Source organism: Procambarus clarkii, chromosome 10 (assembly GCF_040958095.1).
Source record: "Procambarus clarkii isolate CNS0578487 chromosome 10, FALCON_Pclarkii_2.0, whole genome shotgun sequence".
Lineage (NCBI taxonomy): Eukaryota > Metazoa > Arthropoda > Malacostraca > Decapoda > Cambaridae > Procambarus > Procambarus clarkii.
Genome location: NC_091159.1, coordinates 39,782,032 through 39,806,548, shown reverse-complemented (window position 1 = coordinate 39,806,548; position 24,517 = coordinate 39,782,032). Strand labels below are relative to the sequence as shown.

General features: G+C 39.1%; 1 protein-coding gene across 1 annotated transcript in view; it reads right to left on the bottom strand.

Annotated features, from left to right (window-relative positions):
- Window positions 1-17,512: 17,512 nt before the first annotated feature.
- The window catches only part of LOC123745512 (3-hydroxyisobutyrate dehydrogenase, mitochondrial), a 31,289-nt gene continuing 24,284 nt past the window's right edge, over window positions 17,513-24,517 (bottom strand). The window contains exons 6-8 of the mRNA XM_069321901.1: window positions 23,820-23,946; window positions 22,322-22,423; window positions 17,513-18,795 (exon numbers count right to left, since the gene is read on the bottom strand). Of these exons, the coding sequence (XP_069178002.1) occupies window positions 18,709-18,795; window positions 22,322-22,423; window positions 23,820-23,946 (316 nt within the window). The 3' untranslated portion in view covers window positions 17,513-18,708. The remainder of the gene's footprint in view (window positions 18,796-22,321; window positions 22,424-23,819; window positions 23,947-24,517) is intronic.

Here is a 24,517-nt window from a genome sequence, read left to right as displayed (position 1 = left end):
GTCTTATCATACACCTTTGTACATAATCTTGACTTATTCATATGAAAACAATCCATCTTATGTACAATCCTATATGACAGGGAAATTTCCATCAATATTGTAGACTTGAACAGGTCAGTGTTCAGTATGGAAGTAGTGGAAGTGCAGCAATGCTCTTTACAAAATTGTGATGTTTTAAGCTCTTCCAGTGGCAAGTCGGGCACTCGTTACTAGTAACCACTCTGACTTGTGTTCTTGCCTTTTCATGTAAAGGGTAATTACAAGTAGATTCTCATTGATTTGATAAATGGTGTGAGATCTTAATTTTTTTTTCATGGTACTTAATAGAACATGAATACACTTTTTAGAGAGTAATGTAAGTGGTGTATCATGTTCTGTTAGCAGGTTTTGATCAGCTGAGATAATGCACCGTTTAAACTGATGCAGCTGCTGTGTACATCTGTGAGCATTTTGTTTTAATCTTTTAAGGTACAGGATTAATTTATTTGAATTTGTTTATAATATTATTGTGATAAACAATGGTGCTTTTATAATGATACTGTCAATATCATAGTCATGGTATTTGTAATAATAATTGTGGCTATGCCCCCCAAAAATTCACAGTATAGTACTTATTGCTGTACTGAATTTTCATGATGTGCTGTAAATATATCGGTAAATCTGAATCGACTTTGTAGCCATGAACGAGTAATAAAAAAATGCATTTCTCGACTTTATTTGCTAGCACTTTGGGTTGACAGTAGTTTTTAATAACCCTTTAGTTTCTTCATGAAAACCAAATTCTAGTCCCAGTTTACCTAATTATTTTCTGCTTTATCTTATATTTTGGGCATCATGGATTTATTCATCTTGGATGTTTATTACCTTCATTGCCTCTGAGGGGGGAGTTAAACAAATACTCAAGTTATTTAATTCAGTAACGTGAGAACTGACATTGACTAAAAAGCTTTCTACTCACCTTAGGCTTGGAAATTCCTTACTTGGAATATGCCATTTTGTGGTAAGAAACTAAATTAGACCTAAATTGAATTTAAATAATTAGCATAAAAATCAAGTCTTCATTATCCAAATGATCTAGCATTTTAAGACAAGGTCATATATAGTTTGTTAAATTGGTTTTACCTTGTGAATATAATTGACAGCCCATGTAGCGTTAACCTAGCACCAGTTGAAGTGTCAAGTTCCGGAGGCAGCGTAACATAACCTCAGTTAGGTTCACGGACACTAATTTTGGAGCTAATATAAATATAATTGGCATGACAAGAAGTAGGGCTAACAAATGCCAATTCAATGTAATGAATATAAAAATTCATTAAAAATCTTAAAATAATTATAATTAGATTTATTGTGTAATTATATATATATACAGGTATATAAAAAATAACAGCTGTATACTGTTGACTAATGAAGTCTAGTTAACATCATATGATTTTGACTTACCAGTCAATTAAATTATGTATTACTTAATATTAAACATGTGTCCACATGATCTAAACCAGTTAAGTTGAGAATTGGGTTGTTGTAAGACTCTTGAGTACAGCATAGTAAGATTGTTGCTACTCTTGTGTAGTCTCATTGACATTTTATTCCCCCCCCCCCCTCGTATTACTGCTGTAAACTTGTAAACTGTCCCGCTTATTTAACTTCATCTTCTGTATTATATACATGCTTTATTTTGTAAAAACCTAAAATTGTCATTGTGTTTTGGAAGGGTTGTCAAGACTAACTGCCAAGTAATAAATTTTTTGTTAGTAAAGATAATATTGTGGGATGTGCCATACTGCATAGGCCACCATGTTTTTAATTCTCTAAATGTTGTCAAGACTACACAAGATTGTTTGAGGACAGATATGGGATATGCCCAGGTTTTAATAATCTTATTTAAACCCTGAAGTGTTCATTATGTGAATTGATGCCTTAAATACCTCTGAACTAGTCTCACATTATGGTCTCTCTTGATACATGTTCATTACTTGAAGTATAGCTGTTAAACTGTTCTTGCAAAATACTCCTTTCTTGCCATTTAATCAAGTATTTTTTTTTTTTTTTGGTAAATACTCAGCTGTCTGATTAATTCCTGACTGTATTTCTTTGGCAGTTAAACCTAATGGTGAAAGTGTACAGTATTGGGCAACTTTTATTTTTTAGTAGTAAATTCCTGTTTCAAATGTGCCCCGGTTGACAAGTGGTTTTTCTTTTGATATTGGATTTTTATTCCGTGTTGGATTATGATGAGGAAGGGAAGGACATCACAGTACATAACATGTAAACTACAGTATATTTTCCCATACACACTCCTTCCAATCCACCTCCCAATTCATATCTGTATACACTTTCAACTTGATTAATTTGTTAAGATACAGTACTGCAATAGCGAATGGGTGCTGTGCAGGATGGTGTTAAACGGGGTGTGTGTGTGTATAAAGGAAACCTGAAAATGCTGAAGAGTTTGTGCCGACATAATTTGTGTACAAAAAGTCTGGAGAGACTGCATTGTTAACACTCCAATGATGTGCATGTGCATCATATCAACATCCAGATATTGGTTCCAGTACTGAACATAAACTACAGCCAAACAACAAATATATTTTATAGTACTATATCAACCAATCTACCAAAACTACTAGAGTATATTATAACTGTGAATGGATTGTACAAAATTTGGACCCCCGGGCCTTCCCCGTATCTGCAAGTATAAACTCCAGATTTTGGAAGTCATGCTGTGTACTCCCTCAACATATGGTAATTGATCTTGCAAAATGATTATATTCCCAGTAGATTACCTTTTCAGGTTGAACTGGATTTGTGCATTTCACTTCTGACCCAATCATTGGCCTTTGCTTATTCCAATATATTCTAGTGCTTCCCATGCATCTACATCAGTGCCTTCCTCATACACCAGATCTCATCCACACTTTTTTTTTCTTTTTTATTTCACCTGCTTCATACACATACCTCCATGATTTGAAATCATTCCTTATGTTTGTAGACTTATAATTTTGCCATCCAGATATATATATATGTATATATATATATACATATATATGTCGTACCTAGTAGCCAGAACGTACTTCTCAGCCTACTATGCAAGGCCCGATTTACCTAATAAGCCAAGTTTTCATGAATTAATTGTTTTTCGACTACCTAACCTAACTTTTTCGGACACCTAACCTAACCTAACCTATTAAGATAGGTTAGGTTAGGTTAGGTAGGGTTGGTTAGGTTCGGTCATATATCTACGTTAATTTTAACTCCAATAAAAAAAAATTGACCTCATACGAAATGAAATGGGTAGCTTTATCATTTCATAGGAAAAAAATTAGAGAAAATATATTAATTCCGGAAAACTTGGCTTATTAGGCAAATCAGGCCTTGCATAGTAGGCTGAGAAGTGCGTTCTGGCTACTAGGTACGACATATATATATATATATATATATATATATATATATATATTATATATAATATATATATATATATGTCGTACCTAGTAGCCAGAACTAGTAGCCTATAAAGCTGACTTCAAATATATATATATATAATATATATATATTATATAATTATATATATATATATATATATATATATATATATTATATATATATATATATATAAAATTACTCTTATAAAACTTATTTAATTATGTATTTGATAGGCCCCTTGATTTTTGAAATATTAGTAATGTGCTAAGGTAAATGGTACCCCTGTGATATTGAATATATATTGCATGCATTAGAGTGCTTAATATCCTTATAAACTAAAAGAATGCATCCGACTTACATGAGCATTATCCAGTAACTTTTTAAATTATGCAAAATCCTATTTGTGTAAAGCTGGACCACCCATTGTTATGTGTAGTGGCTGACAATGACCAGTGTATGCACACAACACACACTCCCTCCCTCCCTCCCTCCCCTAAAACCAATCTCTTTATTTCTGTATTAAATTTGAAAACAAAAAATACAAAATTTAATGCAAAACCATATTTTTAAACTTTTGCTTTGAGAATGTTGCATCGTTTTTCCTAAAGATCCAATTTTAAAAGCACATTGAAGGACTTATAGTTGTAATTGTCAACCAGCTGTTTAGGATGCTGTAAACTCATTTTATTAGTGTTAAAATGTGTCTAATATATGAACTCGGATGCATAGTACATTGTATATGCTTTCAATAATGGAAGGGCAATTTGAACAAATATAGTGGAGGGCAATTTGTACTATTGCATCAACTATGTGAAATACAGGGGAAAGTAACTAGCATTCACATCTTTATATGTAATTTTGAGCTATGTGCAACACATTAATATTGAAACAGTTTTGTTAATTACTGTTACAAAAAAGTTGAATTTTTTATTGTAGGTTTATATAAATGTAGAACATGTACTTTCATATAATGTAGAGATTGTTAATTTGTATAAGAAAATCCCTCCATGTTTAAATATATACTTAGGCCCAATCCTTTATATACCAGTATTATTATTTAACTTGTGATGTCTACACAACATTTTGTAGTTTCATTGAGGTTGTTAGTACGGTTATATATTGAACAAAATGACTTCATTGGGCTGAGCTTAATCATATATTCATCCTAAGAAATGCTTACATGTATAACCATAAACAATATTAAAGTCTACCATGAAGGTGCAATTGTATATTTTGTTGTTTTATGAATTATAGCTGGAGTTGGTGTGTTAGCTGGTTGAGAGTGCACTTCTGGTAATTACTGATCTATGTGGTTGAGACATGAATGGTAGCTAATACTGATATTATTCTTGCCCAGATTATGAGATTGTGATTATTACACACACTTAGGGACTGAACTCCAGTCTTGCTGGTGTGTTAACATGTGCCTTCAAATATGGTTTACATTTAAGGAATGATACTCGTAGCTAATACCTGTTTGAGGGTGACAGATTGTGTTGTCTTTACCTTTAACAGTTTATTCGTGACCCCATGTCATTGTGTAGGATAGCCCTATAAAGGTTATATCATCTATTCTGCATAACTTATTTCTCCTTAAGGGTCAAGATGTTACTCACATAGGTTCTGTAATCTCATTAACTAGATTCAAAAGGATCTAGTCCAAATATTTAGGCTTTTATATTCACAGCAAAGTTAATGTTTGTTGACCTAAATCCTGGCTTTTCAAGGATGTATCTGACAAAACATTGATGAATGTGGCTTTTGTCCCACACACACATTATAACTAATAATTGTAAGATCTCGGTATATAAAATTATGCAGAAGTTTGATTTTATTTTCTCAGAATCCTGCAGGTACACTATGCATCAAGTCTGGCAGGTGTGTATGTACAGTATGTATATAATTAAACTACTGTGATGAATCTCATGTTTTACTGGACCTGTAGACTTTTTTTTTTTTTTTTGCGCATCACTGACTACCCTGGTGCACACAAAAAGGTGTAAAAAGCACCGCCCTCCCTCCCTGTTCAGCTCGTTGTTGTCGTGAGGGGGGGGGGCCTTGGTGGGTGGCTGCCAGTGTGATGCTCCTTGGGACAGTCCTCTGTCCTTTTGTAGCCTTGTGCTCCTGCTGCTGTCCTCTCTAATTGTGCTGAATGACTTTTCCTTCTGTTTCGTTTTTCCCCCCCTCTTCTCCTATCTGATTGTCGTTTTCTGCCGACCTTTTGCTTGTTTTGGTTATCTTTTTGGACTTAAGAACATAAGAACAAAGGTAACTGCAGAAGGCCTATTGGCCCATACGAGGCAGCTCCTATTCTATAACCACCCAATCCCACTCATATACTTGTCCAACCCGTGCTTGAAACAATCGAGGGACCCCACCTCTACAATGTTACGCGGCAATTGGTTCCACAAATCAACAACCCTGTTACTGACCCAGTATTTACCCAAGTCTTTCCTAAATCTAAACTTATCCAATTTATACCCATTGTTTCGTGTTCTGTCCTGTGTTGATACTTTTAATACCCTATTAATATCCCCCCGGTTATATCCATTCATCCACTTGTAAACCTCTATCATGTCACCCCTAACTCTTCGCCTTTCCAGTGAATGCAACTTAAGCTTTGTTAATCTTTCTTCATATGAAAGATTTCTAATTTGGGGAATTAACTTAGTCATCCTACGCTGGACACGTTCAAGTGAATTTATATCCATTCTATAATATGGCGACCAAAACTGAACTGCATAATCTAAATGGGGCCTAACAAGAGCAAGATATAGCTTGAGAACCACACCAGGTGTCTTGTTACTAACGCTGCGATTAATAAATCCAAGTGTCCGATTTGCCTTATTACGAACATTTATGCATTGATCCTTTTGTTTTAAATTCTTACTAATCATAACTCCCAGATCCCTTTCGCAATCCGACTTCGCAATCACAACACCATCTAGCTCGTATCTTGTAACTCTATCATCATTACCTAACCTCAGAACTTTACATTTATCAGCATTAAACTGCATCTGCCAATCCTTTGACCATTTCAAAACCCTATCTAGATCAACTTGAAGTGATAGTGAGTCCTCCTCCGAATTAATTTCCCTACCGATTTTCGTATCATCGGCAAATTTGCAAATGTTGCTACTCAAACCTGAATCTAAATCATTTATATATATATAACAACAGAGGTCCCAGGACAGAGCCTTGAGGCACTCCACTTACAACATTTTCCCACTCTGACTTGATTCCATTTATACTAACTCTCTGTTTCCTTTGGTATAGCCATGCCCTAATCCAGCTTAATATAGCACCCCCAATACCATGAGACTCTATCTTTTTAATCAGTCTTTCATGTGGCACTGTATCAAAAGCTTTGCTAAAGTCAAGGTATACAACATCGCAATCCTTACCACTATCAACTGCCTCAACAATGCTAGAAAAAAAGATAACAAATTTGTTAAACATGAACGGCCATTTATAAAACCATGTTGCGACTCAATTATTAATTTATGTTTTTCAAGATGAAGACGAATTTTATTTGCTATTATAGATTCGAGTAACTTTCCCACAATAGACGTTAGGCTAATTGGTCGATAGTTAGACGCAAGTGATCTATCTCCTTTCTTAAAAACTGGTATCACATTAGCAACTTTCCAAAACTCTGGCACTCTGCCTGACTCTATTGATTTATTAAATATGGTTGACAGTGGGTCACAAAGCTCCTCTTTGCATTCTTTAAGCACCCTGGCAAACACTTCATCCGGCCCTGGGGATTTGTTTGGTTTGAGTTTTACTATTTGTTTAAGAACATCCTCCCTGGTAACTGTTAAACTCGTCAACCTGTCCTCGTCCCCACCCACATAGACTTGTTCGGCTGAAGGCATATTGTTAAGTTCCTCTTTAGTAAATACAGATACAAAATATTTATTAAAAATACTACTCATCTCTTCATCACTATCTGTTATTTGACCTGTCTCAGTTTTTAATGGACCTATCCTTTCCCTAGTCTTGGTACGATATAACTGAAAAAACCCTTTAGGATTTGTCTTTGCTTGCCTTGCTATGCGAACTTCATAGTTTCTTTTTGCTTTCCTTATCTCTTTTTTAACATTTCTAACCAGTTGTACGAATTCCTGTTCTAAAGTGACCTCCCCATTTTTAATCGTTTTGTACCAAGCTCTCTTTTTACCTATAAGGTTCTTCAAATTCTTTGTTATCCACTTTGGGTCATTAGTATTCGATCTATTCAATTTGTATGGTATACTACGTTCCTGTGCTTTGTTTAGAATATTCTTAAATAAGTTATATATTGAATCCACATCGAAATCCCCATTTAAGTCACCTATCGCTGGGTTCATGTCTCGCTCCAAGACCGGCCCACACCCCATACCCAAGACTTTCCAATCAATTTGACCCAAAAAAATTTCTTAGGCTATTAAAATCAGCTTTTCGAAAATCTGGCACTTTAACAGAATTTTCTCCTACTGGTCTATTCCATTCTATGCTAAATCTGATTTCTTTGTGATCACTGCTCCCTAGCTCACTCCCTATTTCGATGTCATTAATTTGCGTTTCCCTGTTAGTTAACACTAAATCTAAAATATTATTTTCCCGTGTTGGTTCCTTAATGTGTTGCGTAAGAAAGCAATCGTCAATTAATTCTAGAAAATCTTCTGCTTCACTATTCCCTGTTTTGTTCAACCAGTTTATTCCGCTAAAATTAAAGTCACCCATGACATAAATACTGTTAGATCTAGATGCTCTAGATATTTCATCCCATAGATGCTTTGCTTCCATTCTGTCTAAATTTGGTGGCCTATATATTACTCCTATTATAATATTATTAGCTTTTTCATTTAATTGAATCCAAATAGTTTCTGTGTGTGGCTCTGTTTTGATTCCCTCTTTGAGACTACATTTCAAATTGTCCCTAACATATATGGCTACGCCACCTCCTCGTCTAATATATCTATCTGTGTGAAATAGTTTAAATCCATATATTTGATATTCAGCTAATAGTTCTCTATTTTCTACATTCATCCACGTTTCGGTAAGTGCAATAATATCTATTTTTTCTGTGCAGACAAGAGCATTTAATTCGTTAATTTTATTTCTTAGACTTCTACTGTTAGTGTAATATACCCTAAGTGAATTGTTATTTTGCGGACCTTCTCTTTCCCTGATCGTTTTGCCAATTCCTTTCTCCCACAAACACATACTTTTATTACCTCCTTCCTCCAAATCAATTCCCATACCTCTATCTACTAACAGTTTAAACCCAAACAAACACCTCTAACCACTTCTTCTAACGAGTTCGCAACAGCAACAACCCCAGCTCTCGATAGATGCACCCCATCACTTCTTCTATTTTGACGCCCGGGTGCTTGAGGAGCCATACTCGCACCAGTAGAACTGTAGTACCCAACGTCGAGAGCGAGGGGAACCTTTTATTGTCAATCCTCCTTTTGTCACTGAACCCGATCTCGACGGACTGATGGTTCTTAAGTGCGCGTTTGTGGGGCGTATACTCACGATGCACCCCTAGGAGGCTCCAGCATGATCAGCGATAGCTTCTTGTTGGGTGTCCTGCCTCTAATTGTGGCTCCATGGTGGGTGTGGGGGCACATTTGTGAATGAATGTCTCTCTTTCCGTACTTATGTTGATTTCTGTTCCTCTTTTACCTTCTCAGGCTCGTGGGGTGGGCAACGAAGCCCCCGAGTCAGTCCGTGTTGGGAGACCGGGCTCTGTAGTCTCCGCTGCATTGGGCCCCGACCTTGCTCCTCCTTTGGCCTTTCTGACTACTTCCCTTGGCTCCCCTCCCTCGTCTGTGGTTGGGTCGAGCCTCAAGCCCCCAGTGGTGACTACCTCGTCCCCCTGGCACGGCTCAATCTCTAGTTGTGACTATTGCGCCTTTTAACCCCCCTCTAGGGGTTCTCAACGCCATCCTCGACACGGCCGCACTCGCTCAATTCCTTCCTGTTCTGATCCATATCAAGCCTTGTTTGGTCCCGCTTCTTGGGCTCTCCCTGCCGCCTGTCAGTGCGGGCTGATGTCCATCGCTCTCCTAACGGCCGTCATGTGTGCTCTCGTTCAGCTTCTGTTGAGACGTTGGATTCTGTTGCCCAGTACGTAGTAACTGCGACACCTGTCTCTTTAAGTCAGAAGCGTAAGCCTGGCTCTCCCTCCTCCTCCCCGGCAGGTAAGAAGGCTTCGCTTTCTTTCTCGGCCCCTACTTCTGACACTCAGTTTACCAGTCAGTCATTGCTCAGTTTACCCATTCCCCCTAACCCTGACTTGGTTGACCCTGATCTTCTTTAACGTGCTATGTTCCTCTTTCGCCTTTGTTTCTTCCTTGTTCTCTGTTGTTGCCTTTTCTCTTCTCGTCGATGTCTATTCTTCAATGGAACGTTCGGGGTTATTGTGCCAATTTCCTTGAACTCCAACTTCTGATTTCGCGGTTTTCACTACTTTGTGTCTGTCTCCAGGAGCCGATACTTGGTGCTCGTCCTGGACGCTTTCGTGGCTATTCCTCCCCCTCCTCCCTCCCTCCCCCCCTCTCTCCTCTCTCTCTCACTCACTCTCACTCACTCACACTCTCACTCTCACTCTCTCTCTCTCTCTCTCTCGCTCTCTCTCTCTCTCTCTCTCTCTCTCTCTCTCTCTCTCTCTCTCTCTCTCTCTCTCTCTCTCTCTCTCTCTCTCTTTCTCACTCTCACTCTCACACTCACTCTCACACTCTCGCACTCTCTCTCTCTCTCTCTCTCTCTCTCTCTCTCTCTCTCTCTCTCTCTCTCTCTCTCCTCTCTCTCTCTCTCTTCTCTCTCTCTCCTCTTCTCTCTCCTCTCTCTTCTCTCTCTCTCTCTCTCTCTCTCTCTCTCTCTCTCTCTCTCTCTCTCTCTCTCTCTCTCTCTCTCCTCTCTCTCTCTCCCTCTCCTCTCTCTCTCCTCTCTCTCTCTCTCTCTCTCTCTCTCTCTCTCTCTCTCTCTCTCTTTCTTTCTTTCTTTCTTTCTTTCTTTCTCCTTCGCCTCTCCATTGTTCTGCTGCTCATATCTTTGTGGGGAAATGGTACACCGTTTGTTCCATTTATCTCCCCCAGTGTCCCGCTTTTTCTTCCCGATCTGAAACACCTACTTGACTCCTTGCCGGAGCCTGTGCTCCTGCTGGAGGATTGCATTTGTCATTCCCTTTGGGGTGATGGCCGGACGAACACCTGGGACCACCTTCTTGAGCCGTTTATCCTCTCTTCTTCCCTGTCTCTTTTGAATTCTGGTGAGCAACACGCGAGCATAAGAGATGTTAGCATAAGGTGGGAGACTGCGAAATTGGCGCCTCGCTTCGGGAAAAGACAAACGTTTCCGGTGCTTCAAGTTGAAGACGGCCCCCTCAAGCTTGTAATGTATACATGTGCAGAAGGTAGGGTGGGCCTCACCGCAATTGAGGCAGCGAGCCTGGAGAGAAGGGCACTCCGACTTAGAGTAACCTCGTCCCCACACACACGAGAGAGAGAGAGAGAGAGAGAGTACCGGAGCAGCGGAGGGCTCCATGCCCAAACCTCCAGCACTTATTACAGAGCCGAGGAGAGGGAATGTACTCCTGGACGGAGCACCTAGCACCAGCAAGAATGACAGAGGCCGGAAGGGCCATCAAAGGCAATCTTCACTACCCGACGGGGTTGACGGCGACAAGGGGGACGAGTAAATGAGTCTACCTGGAGGACAGAATGGCCCTGGGCTTCAAGGATATGCCGAATATAATACAATACAATACAATACAATACAATTTTATTTAGGTAAGGTACATACATACAATAAATATTTACAAGGATTGTTTGACTTATAGGTAGAGCTAGTACATACAATGCCTAAAGCCACTATTACGCAAAGCGTTTCGGGCATGATAAACTTAAATGACAAGCTTAATACTAATTGAGCATAATGAGTAGAATGAAAACAAGAAATGAAAACATAGATGAAAAAGCAGCACAAATACAATTATGTCGACAAACAGTGCTCTTTAAAGAAAAAAAAACAGACATTGGTTGACAATAGAAGGGTAAGGTAGGTTACAGGGAATTTATTAGGTATAGCTTCGCTTTTAACTTAAACTGGTTGAGAGAGGTACAGTCTTTAACATGGTTGGGAAGGTCATTCCACATTCTGGGCCCCTTGATTTGTAGAGCATTTCTAGTTTGATTAAGTCGTACTCTAGGAATATCAAAACTGTATTTATTTCTGGTGTGATGCTCATGGGTTCTGATACAACCTTCTATGAAGCTTTTGAGATCAGGATTGGCATTATAGTTTAGCGTTTTATATATGTATAATACACATGAGAGAATGTGCAGTGACTTAATGTCTAACATATTCAGAGATTTAAGTAGGGGTACCGAGTGATGTCTGGGGCCAGAATTGGATATTGTCCTAATAGCAGCTTTGTGTTGAGTAATTAGAGGACGTAAGTGATTTTGGGTAGTAGAGCCCCAAGCACAAATACCATAGTTGAGATATGGATAGATAAGGGAGTAATAGAGAGTCACCAGGGCAGGGCGTGGTACATAATATCTGATCTTAGAAAGAATGCCCACAGTTTTTGAAACTTTTTTTGATATGTTTAGAATGTGCCTGGAAATTAAGCTTGTGGTCAATGAGAATGCCAAGGAATTTGCCATCTAATTTGTTACAAATTTGGGTATTGTTTATTTTGAGATTTATTTGATTAGAGGATTTTTTGCCAAACAGAATATAGAAGGTTTTGTCAATGTTAAGGGTGAGTTTGTTGGCAGTTAGCCACAGATGGACTATCTTCGTGACAGTCCTGTAGATTTCGAACACCAGTTGCAACATGGGGTGGGAGGAGAATAGTGCCAACACTGGCATTCAACCGAGCGTTCTTCGAGACCCAAACAGGGGTCTTGCCAAGGCAGGATAAGGCGGCCAAGCGGGAGGCTGCATCCTGAAAAGGAACAGCAACGGCATGTGTACAGAGACAGGTGGGGTTGAAGGTAACAGAGGCATCTGCTGAATCAACAAGGTGCCTATGGAGGGCGAAATCGTCAGGAGGCGATCAAAGTATTTGGCCCACGAAGCGGGACCAAACAAGGCTTGATACGCATCAGTACGGGAAGGAATCGAGCGAGTGCGGCCGTGGCAAGGATGGCATTGAGAACCCCCAGAGAGGGGATAAAAGGTGCAGTAATCATAACTAGAGACTGAGCCGCACCAGGGGACGAAGTGGTCACCACTGGGAGCTTGGGGCTCAACCCAACCACAGAGGAAGGGAGGGGAGCCAAGGGGAGTAGTCAGGAGGGTCAAAGGAGGAGCAAGGTCGGGGCCCAATGCAGCGGGAACTACAGAGCCCGGTCTTCCAGCACAGGCCGACTCGGGGGCTTGGTCGCCCACCTCACGAGCCCGAGAAGGTAAAAGAGGAACATTGACATAGAGATGAGAGGAAAGACTTTTATTCACGAATGTGCCCCCACACCCACCACAGAGCCACAATTAGAGGCAGGACACCCAACAAGAGACATGTTGCCGATCTTGCCGGGGCGCGTCGTGAGTATATGCCCCACAAACGCCACCTTAAGAATCGTCAGTCCGTCGAGATCGGGTTCAGTGACGAAAGGAGGATTGACAATAAAAGGGTCCCCTTGCTTGAGACGTTGGGTACTACAGTTCTATGGGTGCAAGAGTATGCCTCCTCAAACACTCGGGCATCAAAACAGGTACAAGGTCAATGGATAATGACAATTAGAAAGGAGAAGATGGGGGGAGAAAACGAAACAAAAGGAAAAGGAAAAGTTGTCCAGCAAAATTGGTGAGGACAGCAGCAGGAGTATAAGGCCACAAAAGAACAGAGGACTGTCCCATGGAGCATCACACTCCGGCAGCCGCCCACCAAGCTCCCTCACGGCTACAACGAGCCGGACAGGGATGGAGTTGGATCACCAAATAAATGGTCATACACCTTCATCCGAATCCCAGACACAAAGCAGCTGGTCCTCATACACAAAGGCCAAAGTCCATTCCATGCGCCCGCCAAACCCCGTTTATGAATGAAAAACGGTTTACACACAGACACGATTGTTATTCGAACACTTCCGGAACAAGTGCTTTGCTGATGACTTTTGTTTGAACCACAATGCTGAAAATGCTTCACCCCACTTACTACAAATACAAATACTGTAATCACCAACATAACATAAACACCTAATGTAACCAATGCCTAAATATGTACAGCATTCTAATATATAACAATATTAATTTATATTTGAGAAAATTACTATTTTTATTGAACAGCAAGTTAAAATTTATGAATGTGTCTGTGGGGTCAACCGCTGGATGGAATGGACTTGGTCTGGGGACAGGTTGCACGAAGAGCGGAAGAGTAAGGCAAACCAGTGAAGTACCACACCGGCCCTACCACCCACTGAACGAGGAGGATCTATGGAAAAAAAACGAGGTTCGGACGCTGAGCAAGCAGCACCTGAAACCAAGGCGGGCCATCCACCATGATGCCAGGAGAATCACCCTCCCCTGATAGGATTCGAGTCGAGCCAGACCGGGAAAGAGGTACTGTACAGGAAACCCCATTGTGACCAGTCCTGCCAAAAAGTGTCCATCACGAGGCCTTGCAGTCAGCCTGGCCTCGGGCCGGGCTTGGCGAGTAGAAGAACTCCCAGAACCCCATCAACCAGGTATTAAGGAACCAGAACCATGCACAATGGAAAATGTGAAGAGGTCTACCTCCGGATGCCCACATGTCCAATAAAGCCCTGGGAAGGAGGCGGCGGTGACTGTTCACGCTGTTGAAAGAAGCATGACAGGCCGTCTGCCAGGACATTGTACACTCCCTGAATGTTAACGGCGTGGAGATCTACACCTAAAAGAACTCGGTATTAGAGCCACAGACCGAAGAACCATCCCCATGTTTCGATGTCTCAACAATGAAGCATGGCGGAGCAGTCTGATTGGTGCCTGAGCATCGCACCCCGAGGAAGCTGAATCCGTCGCAGCGCCTGCCACACCGTGCTGTGAGCCCGACATAACGACAGCTCCACCCTCCCCCCAATGTCCCTGACCAGACTGGTGAACACTGGCCACAAAGCCTGAATCGAAAGACAACGCGCCCGTGAACACATCGAGTGATGGAAGAGGAAGGCGACATGGCACCGGACCCCAAACCCCAAAGAGAAAGCCGGAGATGCAGCAGACTCAAGGACACCGGGAAACAAACCCAGTGATTGCAAGAGCGGTAAAAAAGACCGCCCAGAAGATACCAGAACAGCCCCCGAAACCAAACCCTGCTCAGCGGATGAACCAGCAGAGCAAAGTTTAGGCTCCCCACACTGCTGCTCAAACAACTGCTGAGCTACCCAGGTCCCCCTGAAAACAGCCGAAGGCGGGACTGAAACCAGAGCAAAGCTGTAGGAGGGAGCGAAACGGAGACAGTCCAAGAACCCAAATCTAGACCCAAATCGAACCCGGCAAGGTGGAAAAGAACCAGTCCTGGCCAGCAGACTGGCAGGGAGCCTACAACAACCAATCGTTGAAGCAGACTGCAAGCCAGGATGACATCGGAATCATGTAATGCATCTGATCAGTGTAAGAGGAACCGAACTCGAACAAAACCAGAGCCAACAGCGGTGGAATCCAGGTCTCGCAGGAGGTATACACACTAAGGACCTCCCTGAGGCAGGAACGTCGAACAACCTTCAACGTCACACAAGGCGAGAGAGGACTCGTCCATGGTACCCCCGAGCCCATAGGGGTTTTCCAGGGCCCGTAGGGTGAGTAAGCCCTATGGCAAGCCCAGGCACTGGGGCTAGCCAAGCTGGTAGAACCCTATCGGTTAGCAGGCAAACTGACCACCCCTAGCAGCTGTGAAACCTCGGGGGCAACAGAGGAGAACCACCAACACAACCTACGCTAGCCTAATAAGAAGCTAGGCAGACCACCTCTGTGAACAAAAAGCAAAAATGTTCTAAAAGAAAACAGACCCCTGAAGACAAAACAAACTGGCAGCCAGAGAAAATTGTCGGCCGTTGCATGTGCAAACTGCACTGGCAGCAGTGTGCCTCTCCCAGCCAATAACACTCCCTACCTGGGACAAAACGGAAAGCCCAAGACTCCTGACGTACCCCATGGGTGAAGACAATGCCAAGCAACAAAGTCCTCAAACGTGAGTGAGTCCCGAACGCCACAGGGAAGAGAACTCTGAAACACAAAGGTAGTACTTACGGAGCACCTAGGGAAGATCACCCTAGGTGCATGTAGCTCTGCATACAATAAAACACCTGGCCACCACACCCCACACACACACACTGCTGGTACACCCACACAGGGTAAAATCCAGAATAGGAAATTGAGGCCAGAGGTACCGTTGACCGCCATGCACATCAGTCGAGAACTGAGGTGGTGAGCTGGCAGGGATAGGCGCTGACGAGCAGGTTCGAAGGCATGATTTTTTTTTGAGGGGGTGGGTATTTTGCTCTGTTCAGACGTAGGTCGCAATTTTTACCAGCTTGTGGTTTGTTTTGTTTCGCCTATCTTTCTGGATCCTTTCCCAGTCGATGGCAATTATGACAAAGTTTTTTAAATGTAAATTCATAGGCCATTGCTCCCTGCACCTCTCTGAGGGAACCAGGTTCTGGCTCGTGGTTCCCAGTAGGTATAAGAACTCCCATGACTGACGACCCCAAACTAATATTGCACATGTCAGTTTGGATAGCTTCAGGAAGTCAACAGGTCTCCCCACAGAAAAAGCATGAGAAATTACACACATTTGCAACAAGACTAATATCAGAACTGAGAGGACTTATGTAATCATGACAGGCTAAGGTAATAATTCCATCTCTCAATCCTAGAGAGGAGGAGAACAGAAGTAGTTAAATTTTGGTCACTACTTAAAAAATACTAGGGGTAAATAGACAAGGTAGGGCAAGAAAAGCCACATTAAGTTGAGAGAAATAGGACAAAAGGATTAGTGCAAGCCTTAAATGCAACCAAGTCATAGAAAGATGCATACCCTGTAAGCAAGTCAAATGCACAAAAAAAAGAGTCACCCAAGCCACTTCCATCCAGAACTTCAAGAACAGATACGGCAACTTTAACATCGAGAGACGTAAAAAATGTGTTATTAGGTGCAAAAGGCCAAGAAGAGATTAAAGGCTAGCTCTCATTCCTCAGTAGTCAATGATCAATAAGCACTACATACAATCACTCAAGGTTTTCATTTGTGGTATTCTCATTGTTATTTGCAAATATTGGCAGCCAAAGATGTTTACTGTATAGAATATTCCAAAAATTTTAATTTATAACATACTAGTTGTATACACAAAACTGATCATGTACAGCTGAAAATTTATAAAATTCACCCATTGTTTTTAACAAAGACAACACTAATACAATAAACATTTACTAATGAAGTCTTGAGCGAGCTTCTACATGACAAACATTCTTGGTGAATCGGATACATTTGATATCGTTCGCCTTAGGCGTTTCTGTTCTCGTATTGGCATCCTTGGTGATATTTAGCGCTCTCTGATTATTCCGCACATTTGATGGTGCTACATAGCCTTCCCGGTTTGGTGCCTTCTTTTGATAATTACTTGCATGACAAACAGTAAAGTGACAGTTTAGCTCCTTGAGATACCGAGAGAGTTCAAATTTGTTTACAAAGTAAAAAACTTTCAAACCACGGATAGTATAACGATTATTTTTTAACTACTAAACATTTTACAAACACAAGTGTCATTAACAAATGCACGGCTTAAATGGAGTTTGAGCAAGCATCATAAGTGTCGTCACTGACTGGCCAGCCATAGTAATTATGGTGTGTAAGTGTAGTCACAGGATGAAAGCTTCACTTGTGAGTCCAGTCTTCCCAGTAATCTGTCACATAATGCTTTGAAACTACTGTACTGAAAGTTTTGACATCCACCACCACCTCACTTGTTCCAATTGTCTACCACTGTTTGCAAGAGAACTTTCTAATATTTTTCCAGGATCTTTGCTTCCTTAGCTTGACTCTATGACCTCTTGTTCTTGAAGTTACAGTTTTCAAAAAGTCCTTGCTGCAGGATTTACTTAAAAATATCAATAAATTTTTAACATTTTAATACAAAAAATGGTTATTATACATAGACTCCCTATTTTCATCTCCACCAATCTTTACTACATAAATAATGGCAAGTTGCTTCAATAGAATAAATGTTACATGAACACCCTGTTCAGCTACTCCTGGGCCAATGTTATATGAACACCCTGTTCAGCTACTCCTGGGCCAATGTTATATGAACACCCTGTTCAGCTACTCCTGGGCCAATGTTATATGAACACCCTGTTTGCCCACTCCTGGGGCAAATACCTATCCTGGTAAAAAAATAAAAAAAAGTTTGAGGGGAATAATAGTCATTTTTCTGTACAGTACCTTTTAAGCATAATCAATTAGGTAATAACACTTTCTATCCAGGAACAAGAATTGTTATATTGTGCTATGAATGATAAGACGTGAAATCTTATGGCTTCGTTATCCTGAATAATTATAAAAATATGGAATGAAAAAATTTACTTTTTTTAATAAATAGTCAATTTACAGTTGCTGAGTAGACCAATATGAAACTATTGAATTTATTCTAAATATCAGAAGAGAACTTTGTATATAATAAAAACATGTGATCTCATTGTGGAAGATGAACGAAAGGTGTTGGTGGATTGAAATTAAGTGGTAAAAATCTACAATTGAAATTACAGTAAATACACTAAATGATGTTCAACTACAACACCATATTTTTCTCACCATCCATAATCACTTACAGCAGTAAAAATATGAAATATGTTTACTTCATACTAAAGTGAATTACACAGCCCATCCTCCTAAAATGATAGTACTGTACATCTAGTACAAATACTGCAACTATTTGGTCAAGTGTGCAAATATGGACTGCTGCAGCCAGAATACTCCCTAATACTCCAGAATGTATATATTAATTTTGAAGAATGCACAAAAAATAAATAAAAAACCAAATTTAAATATTTCTTAGACACTTGTAGTATATGTACTATATTAGGCCCAGGAATGCTTGGATAGGTTAGATTCTTTAATTATTTTTCAATTTTTAGTATATGTCATTTGAGTTAATTCAATCATAAAAAACATTACCAATTTTGGTCTAACGGTCCGTGTTTGTGTGATTGACCAAATCTACCATTCTAGGAGGACGGGCAGGAAATACATTATCACTGAGAGTCCCAAATATAGTACAGTACCCACTATTGTATACTAAACACATTCACTCATTTTGAACTTTGTTCCTGAAGAAACTGGAACACAGATGAAAAGTCCTTCTCTGCTAAACCAGAGTTGCACATAACTCTGTAAATCTGAAAGTATTTGAAAAAACTTATTACTGATTACTTGAAAATCTGTTACCGAGTGATAAAAACTTAAAATCCCCACCACTGCCTTGTACATCATTGTCCCATATTCAAAAACTTTCAAGTTATAAGCGTTCTTATATTATCACATCTTATAAATCATTGCAAATCATTCTTGAGCTGTTTTAATTTTAGTAATGCAGATTCACAGTAACACTTTTGAATCTATGTTTACATTTTATGTTTTGTTACAAAAATACAAATTTGCTAGGAGAGCTTCACAGGTAGAGTACAAGATTTAATGCACTAAGTTTATACCACAGCTGCTTTGGTGTGTAATTCCCAAATACAGTACTACTCCTGACCTCAGCATAATATTATCTTCTTTTAAGCACACTTATTAAATTTGTGCATTTTTGCAGTGTGATTACACAAGGCATAATTTCATTCCTAATCTTACATTATACTCAAAATCAATATCTGAACACACTGGTACCTGCTTGATGGGGTTCTGGGAGTTCTTCTACTTCCCAAATATGAATATCTTATTAAATTAATAGGCATTCTAATCTCAATGGTTGAATGTGCTCGCCTTCCACCCACTTCCATTGAGGTGGGAGGAAGGTGGGCAAGAAGGGGTAGTATTGGGATTACAAGTACAGGTGACCCTCATTTAATGTAGGAATTAGGTTCCCAAAAAACAACAACTTTAATTGAAAAGATGTTAAGTAAAACCAAAACCTCACAGGCCTAGTGTAATAAGTAAGGGCTACTGGGAAAGATGATTGGACATTTTTTCACTTTCACTCACCCTGTCATGCTTACCTACCATTTTTGGCTTAGTTTCTAACGGTATTGTCTTCCTGCGGCCTTTCATTAGGATTACTACCTGTTATAGGCCACTTACCCATCATGCCTTCTTATCCAAACAGATTTTGTATTAATAATATTGAGCTTGGAACTAGCACACCTTGTATTTTTTATGCCATATGGTCGTATTATACATTGAAGTATTATATACAGTACGTAATTTTATATTCAGTGCTGTATTTTGTGCTTTATTTTCAGTAAACAAATAATTTTAGTTTTTAGTACAGTATAATAAAAACTATTTAAATAAAATGTTAGTTGACAATATTTAAGTCACCTCAGCCTTCATATACAATATTGTACTTCATTTTCTGCAAGTACCATAGTCTCGCATTTTCTTTATTCTACACTAGGAAATAAATAAATTACACACGCACATTAATAAATAAATAAATAAATAAATAAATAAATATATATATATATATATATATATATATATATATATATATATATATATAATATATATATATACATATATATATATATATACACACACACACACACACACGTACCTAGTAGCCAGAACGCACTTCTCAGCCTACTATGCAAGGCCCAATTTGCCTAATAAGCCAAGTTTTCATGAATTAATTGTTTTTCGACTACCTAACCTAACCTAACCTAACTTTTTCGGCTACCTAACCTAACCTAATCTATAAAGATAGGTTAGGTTAGGTTAGGTAGGGTTGGTTAGCTTCGGTCATATATCTATGTTAATTTTAACTCCAATAAAAAACAATTGACCTCATACATAATGAAATGGGTAGCTTTATCATTTCATAAGAAAAAAAGAGAAAATATATTAATTCAGGAAAACTTGGCTTATTAGGCAAATCGGGCCTTGCATAGTAGGCTGAGAAGTGCGTTTTGGGTACTAGGTACGACATATATATATATATGTCGTACCTAGTAGCCAGAACTCACTTCTCAGCCTACTATGCATGGCCCGATTTGCCTAATAAGCCAAGTTTTCATGAATTAATATATTTTCTCTAAATTTTTTCTTTTGAAATGATAAAGCTACCCATTTCCTTATGTATGAGGTCAATTTTTTTTCATTGGAGCTAAAATTAACATAGATATATGACCGAACCTAACCAACCCTACCTAACCTAACCTACCCTATCTCTATAGGTTAGGTTGGGTTATGTAGCCGAAAAATTTAGGTTAGGTTAGGTAGTCGAAAAACAATTAATTCATGAAAACTTGGCTTATTAGGCAAATCGGGCCTTGCATAGTAGGCTGAGAAGTGAGTTCTGGCTACTAGGTACAACATATATATATATATACTAAAAACTAAACTTATTTGTTTACTGAAAATAAAGCACAAAATACAGCACTGAATATAAAATTACATATTGTATATAATACTTCAATGTATAATATAATACGACCATATGGCATAAAAAATACAAGGTGTGCTAGTTGCCGGCCCAAGGCCAGGCTTGACTTGTGAGAGTTGGTCCACTAGGCTGTTGCTTGGAGCGACCCGCAGGCCCACATACCCACCACAGCCCGGTTGGTCCGGCACTCCTTGGAGGAATAAATCTAGTTTTCTCTTGAAGATGTCCACGGTTGTTCCAGCAATATTTCTTATGCTTGCTAGGAGGGTGTTGAACAACCATGGACCTCTGATGTTTATACAGTGATCTTTGATTGTGCCTATGGCACCCCTGCTCTTCACTGGTTCTATTCTGCATTTTCTTCCATATCGTTCACTCCAGTACATTGTTATTTTACTGTGTACATTTGGTACTTGGCCCTCCAGTATCTTCCACGTGTATATTATTTTATACCTCTCTCGTCTCTCAACTCCACTTCTCAACTTCACTTCAAAAATATTCTTAGCCACACAGCACAGATACTGCAATTGATCACCCACTTTGAGCACCTTTTCATTAACATTTATTAGATATCACTTTTTCTATGTGGGTCATAGATATATTTTTCAAAACAACTATTTTGGATCAAGGAAATGCATTTATCTATAATAAATATAAACAACAGCCTTCTTTAATTACCTTAATAATTGTATATTTATATTACAATTCTAACATCTGATGGCAACAAGAAAGAAATTGAATTGAGGGCAACATAGATATACTGTAGTTCATAATTATTCAATGTGTCAGGGAACAGGTAGCCAGTGTATTTATACTCATTAAGCTTATATTGAGGTCCCCTGCCCCTAATGTAGAATTATTGACCCTGCCCAGGAGGCAACCCCACACCAAGCTGACTAACTCCTGGGTACCTAGCTGAACAGAGACATTAGGTGAGAGGAAATGCGCCCAACTATTTCTGTCCCGCCCAAGAATCGAACCCAGAATTCTCGATTTTGAGTCAAAAATTAATCTGACTGTACTACTGGGACCCCTCTAATGTTACACTGTTCAACATTCAAAAAAGAAAAACTTCCCAATTCAAAAGATCACATTCAGGTAGTCTACTTAATGACCTTGCAGTCAGTTGTCTAAGGAATTAAAGATGTTTATAATCTAACCAATTCATATAAAACTAATTACTATACTTAACAGATTTTTCTTATATACTAAGCCATAAATACATATAGTATTGTAAGAAAAATGTTGAAAGTTCTTTTATGAGCTCACTTTAATGGTATGTTACTTGTATTGTATAACATTGTGCCTTGGGCTCAACTCACCTGGTGTGCAAGAGAGCCAAGAGGGGTCGGGGTGAGACTCTTCGTTGCTGCATCCTGAGCTAAACCCAAATCCTTTGCCATGAGAGCAGCTCCAAAGCCACCCTGTTTCAACAAAATCATATTAAAAACTTAGCTAAATAATTAATTAAAAATATTTTATTTCAGAATGCAGTACAGTATAGTAATACAGTAGGATCATTTTACTTGTAAGTGTTCCTGAAAAAGTGTTCAAGGAAAAGACATTTCAGAACTGTAGGAGGGGTAAAAGCTTTAGTGATGTGGATCAAGGTTTTACAAAACTTAGGAAGGGGGACTCTCCACTGGGGCAGACGGAATGATGTGGGGAAATACTGGTAACACGAACCGAAAAAGAATTTTGTAAGTGAGACAACTGTACAGAAAGAGATAGGTGTGAAGAGGAACAGGAACCCCAGGAGGGGTAAAGGTCATGGCACAACATACAACATAAGTGAGAGTGAGTGTGCTCTAAGGACCGTGCCTTGTGGTCCTTGTGGTCAGGGAACACACGTGAACACTTTTATAAGATGAAAAGTGTTTGTTGAATTTTTTTATTTCTTGTGCCTGGTGGTGTTGAAAGCTGGGCAGTATGGGGGTTACAAAAAAAAATTATTGTGCACTTCATTAAGTACTAAAGCAATGTGTTGCCTATTTAGTGCTGTTTGGTTTTACATTGTCAGTCTTTTATGTCAGAAATCAAATAATCCTTCCCATATCAAAACTTTGATTTATATGTTATTAAGTTGATTGGGTTCATGTGGCTGTAGCAAATTCTTCTCTAAACAGTACAGTACTTTATATTTTTTGCTGGCTATTAGTTTATGTTGTACGTTTAGTGCTTTGTTCTTCACAAAACACTTGTTCTTCTGACTTTAAGCGTTAGTTATGTGCCAGTGTTAATAGTCAGCACCACCCCGACCTCCTGTCTACCCCTTTTACCGAGAAGTAAGACTTCAGAAAGATGGCCAGTTTTAGTTAATTGCCTACTGTGGTTTACCATTTTGTTTGTAGTGTGCATTACAGCATAACAAACTGTGTAAAGAAATTATTTAGTTGTAATATTGACATCTGCAATGGCTTTTTTGCTTGTGTCTACCATAAATTCATTTCTAACTCTCCCATGTGACAGGGCACCCAACAAAAATGACTTAAAAATTAGATTATTTGTTAATTTGTCTTTACTTGCCACCAAGATTCAATTGGTATATACTGTATGTACTTACTAAAGTTCCTGACAATAAGAACTTCATTAAACTTGCGAATTTGCACATTATATAAGGCACATTAACACAAATCTCTCTCGGCTTCTGATTAATGTAGATGCTGAACAGCTACACTCAAAACATGACATTTCGGATTCATTCAAGCACTTTTGTCATATTATACTCGGATACCTTTTACATCATTATCCTAGAACACTAAAAATACATTTGATACTAACGAATAAACTATTTGTAAAAGATATTTGAGAAAAACAAACCTCATAGTTGTTGGAGGAGGGAACATTTTGCAGTACACCAGGGACTGGATTGTATAGTTCACTTGACCAGCACCTTCCAGTGGCTGTGTTAATGATACTGGCCATCAACTTGGGCTCCAGCCCTAACCTGCAGTATAAATCATCAATAGCCAGAATTACTAATAACATTTAATCACCAGGATGATAATACATATACACACATACATACACAATTTATATATATATATATATATATATATATATATATATATTTATATTTATTATGTCGTACCTAGTAGCCAGAACGCACTTCTCAGCCTACTATGCAAGACCCGATTTGCCTGATAAGCCAAGTTTTCCTGAATTAATATATTTTCTCTAATTTTTTTCTTATGAAATGATAAAGCTACCCATTTCATTATGTATGAGGTCAATTTTTTTTTATTGGAGTTAAAATTAACGTATATATATGACCGAACCTAACCAACCCTACCTAACCTATCTTTATAGGTTAGGTTAGGTTAGGTAGCCGAAAAAGTTAGGTTAGGTTATGTTAGGTAGGTTAGGTAGTCGAAAAACAATTAATTCATGAAAACTTGGCTTATTAGGCAAATTGGGTCTTGAATAGTAGGCTGAGAAGTGCGTTCTGGCTACTAGGTACGACATTATATATATATATATATATATATATATATATATATATATATATATATATATAA